The sequence below is a fragment of the Strongylocentrotus purpuratus genome, unplaced genomic scaffold (genome assembly GCF_000002235.5).
Source record: "Strongylocentrotus purpuratus isolate Spur 01 unplaced genomic scaffold, Spur_5.0 spur5_scaffold_16, whole genome shotgun sequence".
Taxonomy (NCBI): domain Eukaryota; kingdom Metazoa; phylum Echinodermata; class Echinoidea; order Camarodonta; family Strongylocentrotidae; genus Strongylocentrotus; species Strongylocentrotus purpuratus.
The window spans coordinates 33,352,038-33,371,772 of record NW_022145601.1 but is presented as its reverse complement, the minus strand read 5'-3'; the positions used below and the strand labels follow the sequence as shown (position 1 = coordinate 33,371,772).

Here is a 19,735-nt window from a genome sequence, read left to right as displayed (position 1 = left end):
TTTGTCATTTGTCATTGAAAAAAGGCTTTGTGAAACGGGTCCCTGATGACTGTATCAAGATGATAACCCTAATAAAAGTTGAATCAGGAAAAAATCAGATAAATTATTATTTTTATGTAAATTTATGTTCACAATTCCCTAATACTTCGTAACATATGTTACATGGAAATCTTGGACTTACTTGTATACGGTACCCTTGCTTAAAAAAATAGATCTTAATTCTTCCATACAAGTCCTTCATTATTATCATAGTCATTGTCAACCCCATGACAGTATTGCCTGGGAAGAAAGGTTAAGATTCATATTTTTTGTTTCAAGCACAGCATTACTTTTGGAAGTGCACCTATTCCCGAAAAAGGTGTTCAACTTTTAAATATCATACCCCAGGTGGTAGCATTTAGAAACCAAAGAGTTTGGACATCAAATTGCTAACGCCTTTGAAAGGCATTGTTTCAATGAAATGTAATTGGAAAGGCTGATGCCTTTCTTTAGATAAGTATTCTCACTATGCAACATGGGACCAAGTCTGAATAATGAAGTAATATCTTGAAAGGAGTATTCTGCTTTCATGGTATGAGTTCATGTGCTTCAAATGAACACTAGTAAATGTTTTATTTTTACAAGACTTGCCTGTATTTGCTGTGAAAGAAATTGTCCCAAATATCTTTAAATTATATTATGGTATGCAAGATAAAAAGAGATATACCGTTAGTGTGGATACTCATGTGTTTTCTATTCAAACTGAGGCATGATAAATATAGAGATCACCGTGCCCTGAAAATAGATAATTATGTGTGTCTTCACCATTGCAAGAGAGTGCTAGATGTTGGTTGTTTAATCTGCTCTGGTTCCTGTGAATGACTTGAAATCAACTTCCTTTCATGCTCTTATTAAAGTTGTATATCATTCGTTCATAGACAAAGACCTACTTGAGAATTTATAAGAGCTTTATTGTTCATTGAATACTGAATATTATGTTGATATATTCAAATGATATGAAATAATACATTTTATTGAAATTCTTGATTCTGTTTCTGTTATTATCCTGTGACGAGTATGTATGACATCTACCGTAACTACGTGAAGTAAGAAAGAATACAGAAAAGAGCGTGAGAAAATACATGTATTGCAAAACATTTGACCAAAAGTGAGATAAATGGTTGGATACATGTAGATAAGCATAGATCGATGAGTGACAGTAATATATTGGAAGGGCGACATTTATGATTAGAGAGCAGAAAAAGAGTGGTGAGAGAGGGAAAAGAGTGATAGAGGGAGAGGGAGAAGGAAATGTAGAGTGGGAGAGAGGAAGGAGGAGAGAAAAGGAAATAAAGAAACTGGGAAAGAGAGGGCGAGATGAAAGTAAGAGAGACATATTAAGCGAGAAAAAAATGGAAATGGAATAGAGACGGACTGGAGCATAAATAGAGATTGATTGGAATAGGGTGATAGATGGCCAACTGATGTGAGAGTAAAAACAATGTACAGAAAATGAGAAAAATACAAGATCAGAAGACTGGCATAGACAAATTAAAGTAGAGAATAAGATATGAAGCCCCCCAAAAAAGGAACTATACTGCTCTCTAGTTTTTTAAATGAATATAAAATTCAAATAGTTTTTTATTACCATGTAAATAATGTAAATTCCTGGAGAATATTACAATGACATGAAATTATTAATAATGAAAAAAGAGGCAATACATGAAATACAAACACTTAAAAAAAAAGATAGAAATCAAATTCAAAATATGCCTGAAGTTATAAGATTTACCATTTATTGCATTAATTCTCAGTGCAGTATACAGATGTACCGACCAGTATTAATCATTTGTTGTTATCTTGTTTCAGAGAGTCATTTCCATGTTGAAACAATGGATGTAAATACCGGCACATTTACATTAAAATGATTAAAGATCATGTTCAGTAGATGAGATTATAAAAGTGTTTACTTCTTCAAATTTTAGCAGTTACATGTAAGCACCAAACCCGTGGGACAGTGTTTTAAAACAACTTGAAATGTGGGTATTTTTACAATTTTCATCTGCAAGTAACAAGCAAGTTGCATAAGATTTGTGTTGTAGTGAAGTTATGACTATCATTTGTGAATGATGGCAAAAGGCATTCTGTTGAAGAAGGTGGGCTCATTCCCCAAATCTGTTTTTTTACCAATCAATCTGCTATTCTTACATATCTCCAATCTCCATTTGCTCAAGCTTGTCATAATGTCTCTATCATATCAATATTGATCAGCATTTAATCAGCGGTCCCCATAGTAGGCCCACTTGCCCTTGTTCCTGTTCATAAATTTAAAGAGATAACTGATCCTCTTGTTCATGTTATGTCTGGTTTCCGGTCCCATCTGATATCCGACCATCTTCCTCTTCCTGATCATCATCTGAAGTTCATTGCCCTTCCATCCACGCATCCACCATGGTCCCACCTTAACGTTCTTACGCAGGGAGTACGTGCCGTCCCCTAAGATGTCCTTGTAGTCGTTCTCGCCAAAGAGTGCTCTTTTCTCAGACCAGTAATCCTTCTCAGATTTCTTTGGAGCGGGAAGCTTCTTCCAACTGATGAGAGATTCATTTGATGGTCGCTCTTTGTAGAACTTGCAGAGAGCAGCACCTGTAGTTTGTTGGAAGATAAGAGATATGTATCAATAAGAATATAGATTCATATCAATGTCATAAACGAGCCCCTGTAGCTCCTCCTGCACCACCTAAACTCATGCCCTGCTCCATCTCCATTCCTTCCTCTTCGTCGCGTCTCCTTCTCAATTCTCTGCCTCCTTCTTACTTTACTTTACTTTACTTTACTTTAAAACACGATGTTGTAGGTCTAAGCCTGTTCATCGATCCAGGATTCTTCCGTGATTACTCCTCCCCTACTTTTTGGCTTAATTTTAGAATACCCCACCATTAGGGTTTATGTACATGAACATGAATGTACATAAATTTAAATTCATTGTGAAGCGTTGGTTATGACCCATGTGCATAGGATCCAGTGAGATTACCTACACTAAATCGGACGGTTGGGACCACAACAAAATTATGCACGTTTTAAGAGACAGAATATTTGTTCAAATTCTAAATTACTCACCTGAATGAATCATTCTCGTGCCATTAAATCCTGTCCTCTGATAAAGGCTGTTGAAATGGACAAGTCTTACAAAATAAGACGACATTTTACGCCTTACAAATTTGATTTGACACAATATTGAAAGGAAATGATGGAAACCCACACAGTTTCAAATTGACGGTTCGTCAAATGTCGATTACGAAGTGTTTGTTTTAATTGATTGCAATTGTATAGATAGTCATGAACTTCTCAGAGTTATTCAAACAAAGTGGCCATCTTTCGAAATTTTCACCGGATGGACAATGCTTGGTAAGTTATAATTTTCCCGGAAACATTGATGATAAGTCTCTGAAATCTTAATGTGTTGTCCCATGTGCTGAAATTCATGTTTGTACTTCTACTAGTTGTAGATGCAAACGTTTTTTTAGAGCCAACCATCAGTGTATAGACCTATCCCCAATTTGTGCAAAAAATCTAAATCTATGAGATCTGAATTTTAAAACGTTTGTCCATTCAGCTGTTGAAATGATGAGCTCTTTGACTTGTGATGGTGCTATTGTCGTAGATCTAGGTCTATTGAGTTTTTGTTTGTTTTGTTTTGTGTTTAAATCTTAAATTTACTTTTTTGTTTTGTTCTTTAAGTTGAATATACCGGTACCTTGAATACCAAAGCTTCTGGAGGAAAGCCGTCTCCAGCTGCCAAGCTTCCAGGTCTAACTTCAAAGGGGGGGGGGGGGGGTGCCGGCGCATTTAATGAGCATAAGAAACGGAGAAGTTAGCTTTTTTTTAACAGTCCTATCCTTAAAATTTTGGTAATATTCCAGTCTTCATCACAATGAACATGAATTATGAACATGCTGTTGAAATGATGGAAAATTCTGAAAAAGATGATTTTGATGTAGGCCTACTAAGTAAAAGGATTTTTTGTTGTTGTATCAAACTTCATTGGTGCACTAACGTCACAACAGAGATGCCCATAATTGCCAGTGACAATATCTACATAGACTTATTTTGTTTTTATTTGGATCAGCATCATCTTATTTCAGCATTTGTTGGCTGGTAATCTTGCAATTTATAGGGCATTTAATTGCTGACAATTTATAGGTTTTATAGGTTATAGGTACAACAACAAAGTTTTTCCTGTACCTATACATTTTTTAGTAATATATTATGTATTTGTTCTTTAATCCATTACAGGCCAGTTGTGTCCAATACCGACTGATTGTACGAGACGTTCACACACTTCAGATCCTTCAGCTTTATACATGTCTGGATGCAATCCAATGTTTGGAGGTTAGTATCTTGGGTTGGTTTACACATGTCTGGATGCAATCCAATGTTTGGAGGTTAGTATCTTGGGTTGGTTTACACATGTCTAGATGCAATCCAATGTTTGGAGGTTAGTATCTTGGGTTGGTTTACACATGTCTGGATGCAATCCAATGTTTGGAGGTTAGTATCTTGGGTTGGTTTACACATGTCTGGATGCAATCCAATGTTTGGAGGTTAGTATCTTGGGTTGGTTTACACATGTCTAGATGCAATCCAATGTTTGGAGGTTAGTATCTTGGGTTGGTTTACACATGTCTGGATGCAATCCAATGTTTGGAGGTTAGTATCTTGGGTTGGTTTACACATGTCTGGATGCAAGCCAATGTTTGGAGGTTAGTATCTTGGGTTGGTTTACACATGTCTGGATGCAATCCAATGTTTGGAGGTTAGTATCTTGGGTTGGTTTACACATGTCTGGATGCAATCCAATGTTTGGAGGTTAGTATCTTGGGTTGGTTTACACATGTCTGGATGCAATCCAATGTTTGGAGGTTAGTATCTTGGGTTGGTTTACACATGTCTGGATGCAATCCAATGTTTGGAGGTTAGTATCTTGGGTTGGTTTACACATGTCTGGATGCAATCCAATGTTTGGAGGTTAGTATCTTGGGTTGGTTTACACATGTCTGGATGCAATCCAATGTTTGGAGGTTAGTATCTTGGGTTGGTTTACACATGTCTAGATGCAATCCAATGTTTGGAGGTTAGTATCTTGGGTTGGTTTACACATGTCTGGATGCAATCCAATGTTTGGAGGTTAGTATCTTGGGTTGGTTTACACATGTCTGGATGCAATCCAATGTTTGGAGGTGAGTATCTTGGGTTGGTTTACACATGTCTGGATGCAATCCAATGTTTGGAGGTGAGTATCTTGGGTTGGTTTACACATGTCTGGATGCAATCCAATGTTTGGAGGTTAGTATCTTGGGTTGGTTTACACATGTCTGGATGCAATCCAATGTTTGGAGGTGAGTATCTTGGGTTGGTTTACACATGTCTGGATGCAATCCAATGTTTGGAGGTTAGTATCTTGGGTTGGTTTACACATGTCTGGATGCAATCCAATGTTTGGAGGTGAGTATCTTGGGTTGGTTTACACATGTCTGGATGCAATCCAATGTTTGGAGGTGAGTATCTTGGGTTGGTTACAGGAATGTCTTTTCATTTGATAAGAATATCAAGAGTGAAAAACATTCGCATATTGATGGCTGGCTTAAAACGTTAATGCAAGGTCTTGAATATACCTTGAATACCAAAGCTTCTGGAGAAAGCCGTCTCCAGCTGACAAGCTTCCAGGTCTAACTTCAGGGGGGGGGTGTCCCAGCTTCCGGGTCTTGCACCATAGTCATTTTACATCTGTATCTTGCTTGCTGGGTCATATCTGGATTGTCATAATTGGAGTGTCTACTGGGAGAAGGGTGGATTGTATTGCTCCTTCTGTGTAGACAATGCAGAGTGTCTAAATTTGACCATCTTCAGGATGATGGAATATTGACTAATGCTCATTAGGTGGTCTGTTATCAACAGACCACCTATTGATTTCGTCAGAATTTTCTTTATTTATTTATTTATTATTATTATTTATTTTTATTTCTTCCCGTTTTTTGTGCCCAGGATAACTCACAGTTTGGTTTGGTCAATTTGATTCAATTTTAGCACAGTCATAGGTCATTGTCATGACCTATGACCTTGAAGATTTTCAAGGTCATCAAGTCATCGTGACGTCATCCAGGCGCCATTTTGTGAAATCACATTATCCATCATATCTTCATGATGCATAAGCAAAGGTCATTCATATTTATATCACATATACTTCAGGTCAAGGGTCAACAGGTCATGTCATCAAAGGTCACATAAAGGTCATGACGCGCACGTATGTGCGCGTCAAAATTTGAAATTGCTCAAAATCACTTAACTATTAAACGAGAGTACGAATCAGGTCATTTGAAGCATTTCAACATTTTCCGTCCGTACTTGTCCCCGCGCGCGGTGCGCGCGCTTACAACGCGCTGAAAAGGTCAAATTCAATTTCTTACATGATTTAGATTCCTCTTACCGTAAATGATAATTTACATTAATTTCAGTCACTCTTGACCTTTCATTAGGCCGTGAGCGCGCGTCAAAGTTCAAATTCCGCGCGTGCTGCTATGGGCAATATAATGTAAATTTGATCAAAAACATTCTTCTTTAAAAATCGAAATAGCTCTTCAGATAGTCCGTCAACCCCCAATTTTTATATCATGGTTGGAAAGAGCATGAGTTGGAGATATGATTTCATACCACCCTGACTCGTACAAAGTGAAACAAAATCTTCATATTTGCATCTAAACTAAAGAAAATGTATTTTGTTGATGACGTCATTTTAGTCTTTGTTTAATTGAGATTATCTCGCTTATCAGTGATTGATTTTCTCCCAGATTTCGATATGTTGTAGCTGAGATAATTTTCTATCAGAAATATGCCATTTATTTACATTTCGATGACGTCATCATAGTTAAATATTCGATTAAAGGCGACAATGCATAATTTGTCATATTTGCGTGTAATGTCTATGGGAGGTCACTTTTTTCAAAACATGAATCTGCATGACAAGGTGTTTTGACCAGTATCTCGGTTGTTATTCAATAGTTTTCTCACAAATTTTAGTATGTTGTAGCTGAGACTATTTGCTATCTAATATTTCCTCATTTTTTTAAATCAGTTGTCAGGATTATGCTTATGCTCATCATCATCATTAACATTATCGTTTTTATCGTCATATAACATTATCATTATCATCATCATCACCTTTACTATCATGATCATCACCATGTTCATCATGATCATCATTGTTTACATGTCTATATAACTTCTCCCATTCTCAAATCTATCATAAGACATAGACAGACCACCTTATTCGTCTTCGTGACGAATTAAATTTCTAGTTTTCTTTCAAGTTGTGTTATTGTATACCACATTTAGTTTATTTTGAATAGTCTTTACATAAGTTTTTTTTCTATTTTTTTTTCTCCTCTGTGCCTGTTTACTACAAGATGTAGATTATTATTGTTGTATTCATGAATGTGCTTGTGGATTAAGAAAGAATAGCATTAGAATGCATTGAAAAAGATAACTATTCAGTGTAAAATGCTTAGAAACATACACCAAAGTATTATTGTTATCATAATTATTTATGTGTTGACACAGTATAAGACTGCCGGTATGCAATATTGATGATATAATGTGCAATGTGGAAAAGTTACAATTTTTCTCTGCCATAATTGTTTTTGACAGTGGTCATCAGACTCCAAGTTCATCTTATGTGGAATGTACAAGCGAGGGATAGTACAGGTAAGTGTGTCAAAGAAGAAAATAAAGAAAGAAAGATTATATTATTGTAATTCTATGATGCTAGCTTGAATGATGTACCTTTGAAGCCTTTTATTTTCCTTAGAAAGTCATTTCATTTCATGTTCTTTACTCGCTTAAAATTCAAAAGCTTATATATGATATAATTGAAGGTTACCAAATTGAAGTTAACATACAAAGTTAAGTTATATAGCACAGATGCAATACCATCAGGGAGAAAAGCATTAGGAACCAAACTTTTTTTATTATTTTTTATTTTGTATAATTTTTTACTTGACATTGTGTTTTCAGATAAAGTCATCTTCGACTTTTCTATCTTGCCAGTAAGTTCTTTAAGGTCAAATACTACAAGGGAATCTCAGACTTTAGCATTGAAAGTAGAAAAATACAGATATGTAAATTATACATGTATGCAGAGGCATGACTGCTGGACAAATTATGGAAGGTTTTGAGATATTATATCAGCCAGGATACATGGTTTCTCTCAAGGCTGCTTACTTGGTTAACATATATTCTTCCTCTGTAGGTATGGTCTTTGGAGCAGCCTGAATGGACATGCAAGATAGATGAAGGGTCAGCTGGACTGGTCAGTGTGAGATGGAGCGCTGATGGACGTCACATCTTGACCACAGCTGAGTTCAATCTGAGGATCACTGTATGGTCATTGGTCAATCGATCAGTCTCCTATATCAAGTATCCTAAAGAGGCCAAGCAAGGTGGGTTTTATTTCCATCTTAAAGCCCCACTGTACAACTTATAGCTACTTGCTCCCTCTACATAGCAAACAATGCCTAATCGGTGACCATTGGTCCCCCATGATCCCCTTTTTCTTATGTTACTTGAGAGCTTATTTGATGAGATAACCACCTGTTAGTGACCATGCAGGGTGGTCTTATCCCTCCTGGCTAAACTAGTGCAGTGGGGATTGAGATACTTATTGCAAGATCATGAAGTGTTGTGTTTCTTCATGCAATAGAGCTTAATGTGGTACATGTAAATATTTTTTCAGTGCTAACCAGCACATTTAAGATAATCAGTATTTTTATTGTTGCATTTACAGTTATGTCTAAAAGGAAATCATTATGTATTTCAGTGGTTTCCCCAATCATAATTTGTTATAGATAGACTAAAAGTTACATCCTAAGCAGGGTTTCTTAGAAGGGGGTCCAGATTGAACTTTTTAGAGTCTATGCAAAAGAGTAATATGCAACATTTCAATTTTTTATCCAGACTAAAATTTTGGGTAGCCATGTGTCTCGATGCATGCCAGTGTTGAGCCCTGATGCTAAGCTTCGAAATGAGCATAACTTTTCATGATTTCTTTTTACAATTGATGAATTTATAAATCATGCATTTTGTCTTCCTATTTTGTCTTGGTTATATTTTGAATTCAAAGCCTAAATTAATGTCATATGAACGTATACTTCCAGGAATGCATTTCACTAAAGATGGCAAGTACATGGCATTGGCTGAGAGGAGAGACTGTAAAGATTTCATCAGTGTCTTTGCTTGTAATACATGGCAACTTGTCAAAGTAAGTAGATATTAAAGTATCGGGAGTTATTTTTGTACTTCTTTGTGTTTCAAACAGAAAAGATTTATTGTTTATCTTCACGATAATGTTGAATTTAAAATTATTTTTAATAGTAGATGATGTACTCTGTATTAAACAGACTTGCACAATAATAATAATATTGGATTCTTTTATAGCGCACGTATCGACCTTGCAAGGTCCTCAAGGCGCTCCAACATTACCCGGCTATGCTAGGCTGCCGATTCGACGCTCACAGCATTTTAAGGAATGCAATGAACAATTGTAATTTTGTAAAACTTGTTAATGGGAACGAATAGGACCTATTTGAAGAAAAATGTGTATATAGTTCATATGTTTTTAAATCTCCTGGCTGTTTATCAAATTGGTGGACTACACTATTCAATAATGCCATTTAATCACTGTTTTTTCTCCATTTTTCTAGCATTTTGAGACGAATACTCGAGACCTAGCAGGGTTAGAGTGGTCTCCTGATGGCAGAGTGCTGTGTGTATGGGATTCATTATTAGAGGTAAGAAGCTTGTAATATATTGTATTTATACTCGAGACCTAGCAGGGTTAGAGTGGTCTCCTGATGGCAGAGTGCTGTGTGTATGGGATTCATTACTATAAGAAGCTTGCAATATATTGTATTTATACTCTGGACCTAGCAGGGTTAGAGTGGTCTCCTGATGGCAGAGTGCTGTGTGTTTGGGATTCATTACTAGAGGTAAGAAGCTTGGTAAAGATTAGGATAATTTATATTTATGTTAAATGAAATAAAGTAACAAAACATTGATGAATTTAAGCCAGGAAATGTTATTGTGTCATCTTTGAGTTTTCTTATTGTAGGCTCTCAGCAGACAATGTCTGGAAGTCCAATCCTTGTAATGATCTTGATGTTTCATATCGATATTGGGAATTCTAAATCATTTCTAGTACAGATAATAAAGGAAAAAAAGTAGGCAGTGAAGGAAAAGGAGAAGAGTATGAATTGATTCAGTTTTGAAAGTAAATCTTTCAACATTTGGGTAAACAGGATCTTCTTTATATACACTCAACATAACATTTTGAAAGTGAATATTTTGCTCTTTTTCATGCACCATTTTTATTAAATACCAATATACCATGGCTAGTTTTTGTTTCTTATTAATTGAATGCAATATTGGCTTAGTTCTCTAGATGTAGGTATGCAGTACAATTGTATCTATATAAGTAATACGCTAAGGCTCCGCGGGGGGCGCGACGTCTCCGCGAGCCTTTGTATTTTATTGTTTTTTAATGAGATCGCCGACCGAAGTTCGTGCGGCTATCTTCTCCTGAACCCTCCCCTCGGGGTACCCGTGCCCGGTGCCATCGTCCGCGGGAGAGTATACTCTGTGGAATTGGCTATACTCCGCCCGAGGTCCTCCTCCGTGTCGACGTCCAGGGCGAAAACAGACGCGACATGCATAATGCATGATATGCGTGACGACAGAGATACCTCATGGATATTCAACATTGTATCAAAGAGACACTCGACAGACGACGAACAACTTACATTATGTTGCGTATTAAATGCTCTATGCAGAGGGCGGGATTACCCACGAGTAAGCCATCGTGCTATAGGGTGTGCTTTGTACTAGCTGCAAAAGCCCGGGGCTAATTCCCGTCGACGTCCAAACTTAGAGACCTATTTCCATCATGATTGCCGCGATTTTGATATAGTTTTCGTGAATGGAGATATGAAATCAAAGCTTATTTTGTGATTATTACGGCCATGCATACTGAATTTTGATCATCATTTTCTAAAGGAAAGTTTTCACAAGAAAACCATTAGACTGACAGTTCAGTCGCAAGCTGCCTTCAGTCTACACACATACAGTACACACAGTGCAGCGTAACTCCGGGAAGCTCCAACACTGGCACCCAGCACCGCAGGCGTCCGACGCCTGCGGCACCGGTGTTCGAGCTTCCTGGAGTTACGCTGTAGTGTGTGTGAGTTCAGCTGAGCTGAGATCGAGTCGAAGAGATTTGACACTTTGAAATTGTTATCTGTTGGTTTGCATGATTATTGCCGCGATTTCAATATAGTTTCGTGAATAGATTTACGAAACCTGAGCTTAGAATTAGTAAAAGTATTACTAATGTCTACGTTTTTAAACGACTGTCTGATTTTCTTGTGAAAATTTTACTTTGAAAAATGATTATCGAAATTCATGGTCAAAAATAATCACAATCTAGGGTCTATTATGTTACAGTTCTTGCATCAAATCAATGCATGAAAACTTAGTTATTGAACTAGAAAAATGTTGTTTTTTTTTAAATAGGCAATTATGAAGTAGGAAGCCTGAAACCTTAGCCTACTAAACAAATCTCAACAAAGTGTAGGCCTACACTTTTATGAATTAATGAAAAAGTAGCCCCAGAAAAAAGAGCCCCCGAAAGTTGAAAAAGTAGCCCACGAAAATTTCCCAAAAATTTGAAATAGAGCCCCCGAAATGAAAAACTTAATTTTTTGCCTGCGCCCCCCTCTAGAATCTTGCGATTTCCGCGGGTCCTGAGTTGAGTGTATATATAATATAGGCGTGGGGTCCACGGGTTTCAAGGGGCCATAAACCCCCAAAAGCTCGGGGGTTACGTTCTTCAAAGTTGGGGGGGGGGGGAGAGAGATCAGATCGCAGCGAGTTGAGTGTATATATAATATAGGCGTGGGGTCCACAGGTTTCAAGGGGCCATAAACCCCCGAAAGCTCGGGGGGTTTAGGCGTTTAATTAGGGTCAGATGAGCATATTTTTAATACTTTATTTGTGACACTTGCGGGTCACTAATTGGCGTGGGGTCAATACGTAGAGTTGCGTAGTGTTGCGTACTAACTACGCTGGCCTACGTTACTATATGCTGAGGGACGGAAAGGGGTACGCAAGATGAACGAAAACAATTCGACATGTTTAATTTTTTTCGCGTACTTTCGGCGTAGAAACTCGACGCAGAAAGTACGCCTTTTTACGCAACACTACGCTACATGCCTACGCAACGGTATGCTACCCTACGCCAGATCGACAAAGCAGTAAAATCTTTCCACACAGTAAGCAACCATAAGCAAACCTGTACGCCAGCCTACGCATAACCTACGCAGGGACTATTTGCCATTAATACGCAGCCTAAGTTCTGCGTAGTCGGTACGCCACACTACGGAACTCTACGCAGTTCCAGTGGCTTAAAGAATAACTACCGGTACAGTTGGATCGTTTTTTAGTTTTTATATAAGGCCAAATTAAAAAAAAAACATGTTTAGCGTCCTGTTTTTTTCGAAAAATGGGAAGGAGGAGGCCCCTTTTTTTTTTCTTTCTTTCTTTCAAAATGGCCGCTCCGTACATTTTCCCTGACATTCGGGCTATTTTTCAAGATGGCGGCCGACAATTTTTTTTTTTTTCTTTTTTAAAATCAGAAATACATTTTAGCAGTGCTTTTCATGTTTTTTTTCTTTCAAAAAATAAAAAAAATTCAAAAAAAAAAAGGAGGCGGCCCCCGGCTAAACATGTATATTTTTTTAATGGCCTGAATGGCAAATAAAGTTCTTGGTGGTTTAAATTTAGACACTCTCTATTATCTATTTACACCCCTCGCCCCCCTCTAGAATCCCGCGGATTTCCGCGGGTCCTGCTAGTGCTTTAATCATTAGATAGTTTCTGGTGAGAAACATATGCACTGGATGTTTAGTCCCCGCCCCCCCTCCCCCACTCAGTGTTATTTAGGGTACGCATATGCATGTTCCCTCCTTTTAAAAATACCCCCCTAAGTCTGGTGTGTAAAGTCAATACGGGCCAGAGTTTTGTGTACTACGAGCCAGACTTTGGTGCATGAAAAGTACCCCTTTACCGGACATTTTGGGAACATGCATGATAATGGTATCCCTCCGTTCACGGAGTGGAGGGGCCGGGGTTTAGTCTCATTAATGTTCCCAGCACCCCCATACCAACTTGATCTAACTTGTGCTTGTATTTCTTTACAGTACAATCTTCTACTCTACTCAGTAGACGGACGGTGCATTGCGACATTCAAAGCTTACGAGTATGCACTGGGCATCAAGTCTGTTTGCTGGTCCCCTAGTAGTCAGTTTCTTGCTATTGGTAGCTATGATCAAAAGGTAAACAAAACAGGAGCAGCATACCATTCAGTTAATATATAATCTGTAATATAGAGGGAGCATGACTGTACCTACAGTGTTGAATTTGCCAAATCTGTCAATAAATATTGTGTTTCCTCAATGTTTGATGTAAAAATGAATCAATTTGATTTTTAGTTGCCTGTATGTTTCTTGTTATATCAAATGTAGATGAACTTTCCAAAAATCATGGAGATGATACCATATGGTTTAATGGTTAATCAGTTGAATACTAAGCCCAAGATAACAATAGTGGAGTCTTGTAAAGCACTCATGTTTGGCACATTGCCACTCCTGATGCTCCATTATTATAAGCTGAGTTTGAGTACATGGAAATGCATGTAATGTCAAAATCCAAATTGTGTCCAATGTGTTGTTGCAGAATGATGGGTTTATCCCTGTAGTTTGATTTAGTTTAGCTTTAAACTTAGTTGCTGCATACATGTTAACAAGTTAATTAAAAATATGCAGCAAAGGTTCACAAATCAACTTAATGAGTCAGAAATAACAATTCTTACAATTCTTACAATTGCAGTATTGACATAACTGAACTAAAAGAGGAAGTTGAATGTCTTCTTTGTGTGTATTTAAATGCTTTCTTTGTGTTTGTTTTTCATACACGTCTTGTTTTGTCCACAGGTGCGTGTGTTGAATCACATAACATGGAAGACAGTTGTAGAACACAGCCATCCTCCAACATTAGATACACAAACTGTGGTGAGTTTATCAAGTCTTACAGAAATAAAGAGTTACTGAAATACTTCATATACCGTAATTACCGTAACAGCTCAGTTATCGGTGTATTGACTCACCACTCGGAAACTAGAACAACACTCAAATTTGTCTGTCATCTTGGTTTGAAAGTTCTGATAGATCTGAATATGTAGTTTATAATAATAATTCCTCCAATTTTACTTCTATTACACACGGCGTACCACAAGGTTCTATCCTAGGTCCTCTACTGTTTTTTAATTTACATTAATGATCTTACACATTCAACTGCACTTTTTTTTTGAGGGCGAAAAGAGGGGTGCGGTTAATACACGAGGGCAGTTTATACAACGTTAAATACGGTACATTCAAGTAATTGCAAGTATAAACAGACTATCACTATCCTATTTTGGATATTATTTGTATAACAGTGTAATATTAGTTTGAAATCGACCAATACTGCCCGTCAACCTTGAAACTTAAGTGTATTTGAAATGTTCTCTTCATTTAAAATACCAACTTTCAGATATATTCATATAGATGAAATGGCAGATTTATTAACTGTGTTTTGCTTCCTTTTTGAGGTACCAGTATACATCTATTTTTTTCTTCTTCAAAAATACAACTCAATCATTTAGATGCATAGTAGTAGATTCTCAAGTTTCTAAAACTCTCTGACAGCAATCGCTCGGAAGATCAATATCCTACACTGACCAAACTTCGTAACTTCAACCCGAACCAAACACTATAAACCTTACCATAACATAATCCCTATTAAAATAATAATGATATGCAGGTCTTGTATAGCGCATATCACATTTTGATATAATGTCTCAATGCGTTTCCTAATGAATTTGGATATTATTTTCCCGGCTTTAGCTCTGGCAACCGCAGCGCTGAGTGCATTCAAGTAATGATTTTTACCATCTACCCACTTACTACACCTGGGTTGTGTTGCGAATGTAGATTAATGTCTTGCCAAAGGACATTGGTGCTGCAGTGGGACTCGAACCCTGTACCTTGTGGTTCAAAGTCCAGAGACGTATCCACTAGACCACGACACCTCCTCTGACAAAAATAAAGCCGGCCTAGGGCAATAGACCAGTTCACGGTCTGCACATGACTGCTATGACCCCAAATATCCACAGATCTTCAAAACATGAAGAGGTCCCACTTTGTACCTTTTGAAATAATCACTCCTACAGCGATGGAGGTGTTACATACATGTAAATAGCCTTTGTTTCCCCTTTTCAAAGAATACGTCCACCTGTGTATCATGGAGTGCACTGATTGTGCATGAATGAATAATGATTACAAAACTTTCATGAGCACGTACATTTCGTCTCCATGTATTTCACAATATGTTCTGCAATGACCTTTATCTGCTCATGCTCAGACTGCAATTGTGAACTGGCTTATCGTTGCTGGAACAAATGTTAGGCCACCTTCTATAAATGAACCAAGTTTATTTTTTTTTACAGGTTGTGTACAAGGAAGTAGAACAGCGCCCTCAGGTGTTAGATGCAGGAGCACAGAAATGGCCCTCGGATGGTGGAGGGATGTTCAGTGTACAAAGCAAATGTAAGAACATGGACTGATTATCTGTACGGTGAAACCTGTATATAAAGACCACTCAAGGGAAACATGAAACACATGGCTCCGTTGCACAAAACTTACCATTGATGGTAAGTTTGCCATCAATGGTAACTACCATGGAAACCTTGATTTTGATTGGCTGTCGAGCCCCGTTACCATGGTAGTTACCATTGATGGCAAAGTAACCATCAATGATAAGTTTTGTGCAACGGGCCATGGTCTTCATATAGGCAGGTTGTCTTTATGTACAGGTTCCTTTAGCACAGGTTTCAATTAGAAACCATATTCAAGGTTATTTTATTAATGTTACTGGTATTCTTTCTACTAGTTGTCTTCAATACATCACTTTCAGTTTTTAGTAACATATCCATGCCCCATAATAGAGTACTTATCTTTCATAAAATTCACTCATAGAATTCTTGTAAGCATGAACTAATACATGAACAAGAACCATGGGTTCTCAACTGCTCAAGTTTTTCTTTCCTCTGATTTTTTCTCGACAGATGAAGTTCAGCAAGGTTCAGTACCATTGCCAAGCATTAAGCCAGATCCAGATAAAGCTAATCCGAAGATTGGGATTAGTCTCTTATCCTTCAGCCCTGATAACAGGTTCATGCTATCTAAGAATGGTGAGTCCTGAATGGATTGACATGTTTTCCATTTACATGATTAGGTGCCAAATTTATAACAGTTTTTTTTCTTCTAAATATTATACCCCCCCCCCCTTATTTTTCCAGTAACATTAATTTCCCTCTAATAAATGTTGACGTACATGTACTTAGTACTTTGTAATTAACTATTCTCAGTTTATAGTGAAATTATTTCATAATACTGTGTCTGGTTTCTTCTTTTTTCAGATGAAACAATTTGTGTTGAGAAATTGGATAGGTGTCGTGGTCAATTTCGCTTACTCATACTTTTGTTTTTAATGCAAATAATTCATTAATTATAGGTACATGTATGTTGTTGAATTCACATGTTTCATAGATGATCTTGTGCTTGATTTCAGATAACATGCCTAATGCCCTGTGGATATGGGACGTTCAGAAGCTCTCTCAGGCCGCTATGCTGCTTCAAGTTGGAAGCGTAAGAGGTAAATCATTGGACTGATAAATCTTTGCCCGTATTAATATGCTGACAAGATCATGGTGGATTTCAGTCCAAAAAGATGCATAGGAGTAGGCTCTCATGGGGAATTCTACACCGTTCGGATGATTACCCAATAACAGGTGTTGTCAATCACCATGTCTAGCCTTCAGTTTTATGACCAACAAGGATTTTTCTTCCATTTATTCCCCCTTTTTGATAAAGTCATTATCTTACTTTTCCCTCACCCGAAGATGCTCTGTGAGACTAGGGGCTATTTAATGATAGGCCTATGGGTTTGCTGTGTACAGAATTGTGCACCCATTAATGGTATAGTTCCACCAAGTCTGGTGTCAGCAAATTATGACCTTCTGCACATGGAAACTGATGACCCTCTCCCTTTAATGCCTCAATCACCTAAACTGGCTGTCTAGTAGGTCAAGGATTGAATGTGAAATAGTTATTATCAATGGTTTAGCTATTTGTTACCTGGTCTCATTACCATGAGCAAGCGATGCCTGCTCTGTGTCTGCTCCTCACCATGCATTATGCTTAACCATTTGTCTCCTAAAATACTTTGCTGAATTTGGTGAACAAGCATTCTTTGCTCCCAAACTTGAATTGACTTTAACTTTTCCTCTGCAACCTGCAGTCTCTCAATGTATTCAAACAGTTACTCAAATCTCACATGATCTGTGTGATACCCCGGAATAGGGAATTGGAGCATGGGTCTGAACGATACACTAATATTAATAGAGAAATTTGCCTCTTATGCCTGTGTTTATTGTCCCATATATTGAGATTGATGTTTGTGATTCCTTCTATTTTGATCTCATGCAGCTGCCAAGTGGGATCCATGCAGAGCTCGTCTAGCGGTGTGTACAGGAAGCAATAAGCTTTATCTCTGGTCCCCTGATGGTTGTGTAGCAGTAGAGGTACCGGCTGAAGGTGAGATAAATGGATGATGGTGGGAGTGGTGGCGATGATAGGATTTTTATATATTGTTATATGGTGGTCATGATGATGAGTAGGGGAAGGGGGGATGAAGAGGAGAAGTAGGGAGGAGAATATAATGATGATGACGACGACGATGATGATTATGATAATGTTCATGATGATGATAGTGACAGTGATGATGGTGATGGTGTTGATGAAAATTATGATAGTGAAGACAGAAATAGTTGATTGTAGTGGTGATGGTGTAGATATTGATTATGATGTTGAAGATGATAATTTTGATGATGATGATGATTAGGATAATGTTGATGATGATAATTTTGATCATGATGATTATGATAATGTTGATGTCTGATGATGGTGATGCAAATGATGATGTTGGTCATCATCATTATGATGGTGTAAGTGATGGTGGGACTTTGATGTTGATGATAACTTTTTTTCCATTGACGGGCAGAGAGTTACAGTCCTAATATTTTGCTATGTACTCAAAGGAAGTGAATGACAATCAATAAGTATGAGTTCAGTTCATTTTTATTCATTTCTATCTACTCTCCTTGTTTCAAATTATCAGCATCTTTCCAGGTGACATCGTTGTCATGGCACCCTGAAGGTAAAGCCATTCTCCTCTCAGGGAAGGATCATATGTGTGTATGTTATCTAGCAGAGGAGGGGGAGGAAGAGGAGGAGGGAACATGATCCATCCATCGTTGTGGAGATTGGTGATGATGCAGAGTATTACTTCATTTCTCTCTATTTTATAATGGACACAATTCCATGGATACCTTTACCAGGAATGCCAGAAGTAAGAAGTTTTAGGTTCTGTCGCATCGCTGTTTCATGCTGTTATCAGGCTTCAACATGTGTGAGCCTGCTTTCAGGCTCATAAGGTAAAGCCACCTGGTATCTTTTAATTCTATGCTACATGTGCTTGTATGACATTACACGAAAGGTCAGTCTGCTTAAAGGAGTTTTTTAACATATTTTATCTTTTGAGGCTCTCCTGAAGGCAAGGGATTTTGTGAAGCCAGATGTTGTCTTAGCGGAATATATCTCATGTCCCATGTTCTAAATATTTCATAAAGTTAGCAACATGAAAATGATAGAAAAAGGACTCAAAATCTGCTGTTCATGTTGTCTTATCTGTTCACTTGGGTAAGAATTAGGCAGCTTAGCTGGAATAGTGAAATGTGGTGGAAAATAAATACACATTCAGAACACAAAAGGCATGATAATAGTTTGTGACATGATAACAGTTTGGAGAACTTACAAGTGTTACTTGATATAACTCATCGACAGTTTCTGTAATATTTAGCCTAATCAAGTTTATAAGTAGAGGTATGTGCTAGCTCTTTGTCCCAATGATATTATGGTTCTACCTCTATGCAATACAATTATTTTAACAATGATGCAATTTGCATTCTGAATGTATCGCTGTCTTTATGTATCATTATCTTCTGCTATTAAAGCTGCCTTATATTACCCAGCTTTAATGATAAAGTTGAGTTCTGGTCATGCGATTGCATTGTGAAAGAAACGGTGTTGAATCTACCAGAAAAGGTTGATCATCTAGCATATAAGAATGTGTGTGTATTACAAGGTTCTGAAATCATCAAAATGATAAGAAATTTGGCCAAGTCTTGGTAAAGTTACAAACACTGTACACAGAAAGATTTATATGGGACTACACAAACACGTGGCATAAAAATCCTACCCTGGATTTTTACGATGTTACATGACATATTTAGAATATGAAGGCATTTGAAGAGCCATGCTTTTCAGGGAACATGTCTTATCTGATGTTCTTCCACACTTGCATAATAAGAATGATAACGCTCACAAATCATTTTTCACCTCTTCCCAGAACTCGACCTTCTCTTTAATATTGCTTTTCTGATAACATTCAGGCAATTTCTCCCTGCTGATATGTATACATTTGTGTATATACA

At 37.4% G+C, this 19,735-nt stretch overlaps 2 protein-coding genes across 2 annotated transcripts; one reads left to right on the top strand and one right to left on the bottom strand.

The window, feature by feature from the left end:
• Positions 1–1,587: 1,587 nt before the first annotated feature.
• LOC592449 (39S ribosomal protein L51, mitochondrial) lies at positions 1,588–3,204 on the bottom strand. Its single transcript, XM_791971.4, has 2 exons — positions 3,100–3,204; positions 1,588–2,625 (listed from the first exon to the last, which is right to left on the bottom strand). The coding sequence occupies exons 1-2, from the start codon at positions 3,182–3,184 to the stop codon at positions 2,258–2,260; spliced, it is 453 nt and encodes a 150-aa protein (XP_797064.3). The 5' UTR covers positions 3,185–3,204; the 3' UTR covers positions 1,588–2,257.
• Positions 3,205–3,273: 69 nt separating this feature from the next.
• On the top strand, positions 3,274–19,299 carry LOC592427 (WD repeat-containing protein WRAP73). Its single transcript, XM_030987332.1, has 13 exons — positions 3,274–3,387; positions 4,276–4,371; positions 7,684–7,740; positions 8,285–8,474; positions 9,189–9,292; positions 9,735–9,821; positions 13,284–13,418; positions 14,076–14,153; positions 15,629–15,728; positions 16,247–16,372; positions 16,753–16,836; positions 17,670–17,777; positions 18,361–19,299. Exons 1-13 carry the CDS (start codon positions 3,319–3,321, stop codon positions 18,483–18,485), a joined length of 1,359 nt encoding a protein of 452 aa, XP_030843192.1. The 5' UTR covers positions 3,274–3,318; the 3' UTR covers positions 18,486–19,299.
• The last annotated feature ends 436 nt before the right edge of the window (positions 19,300–19,735 follow it).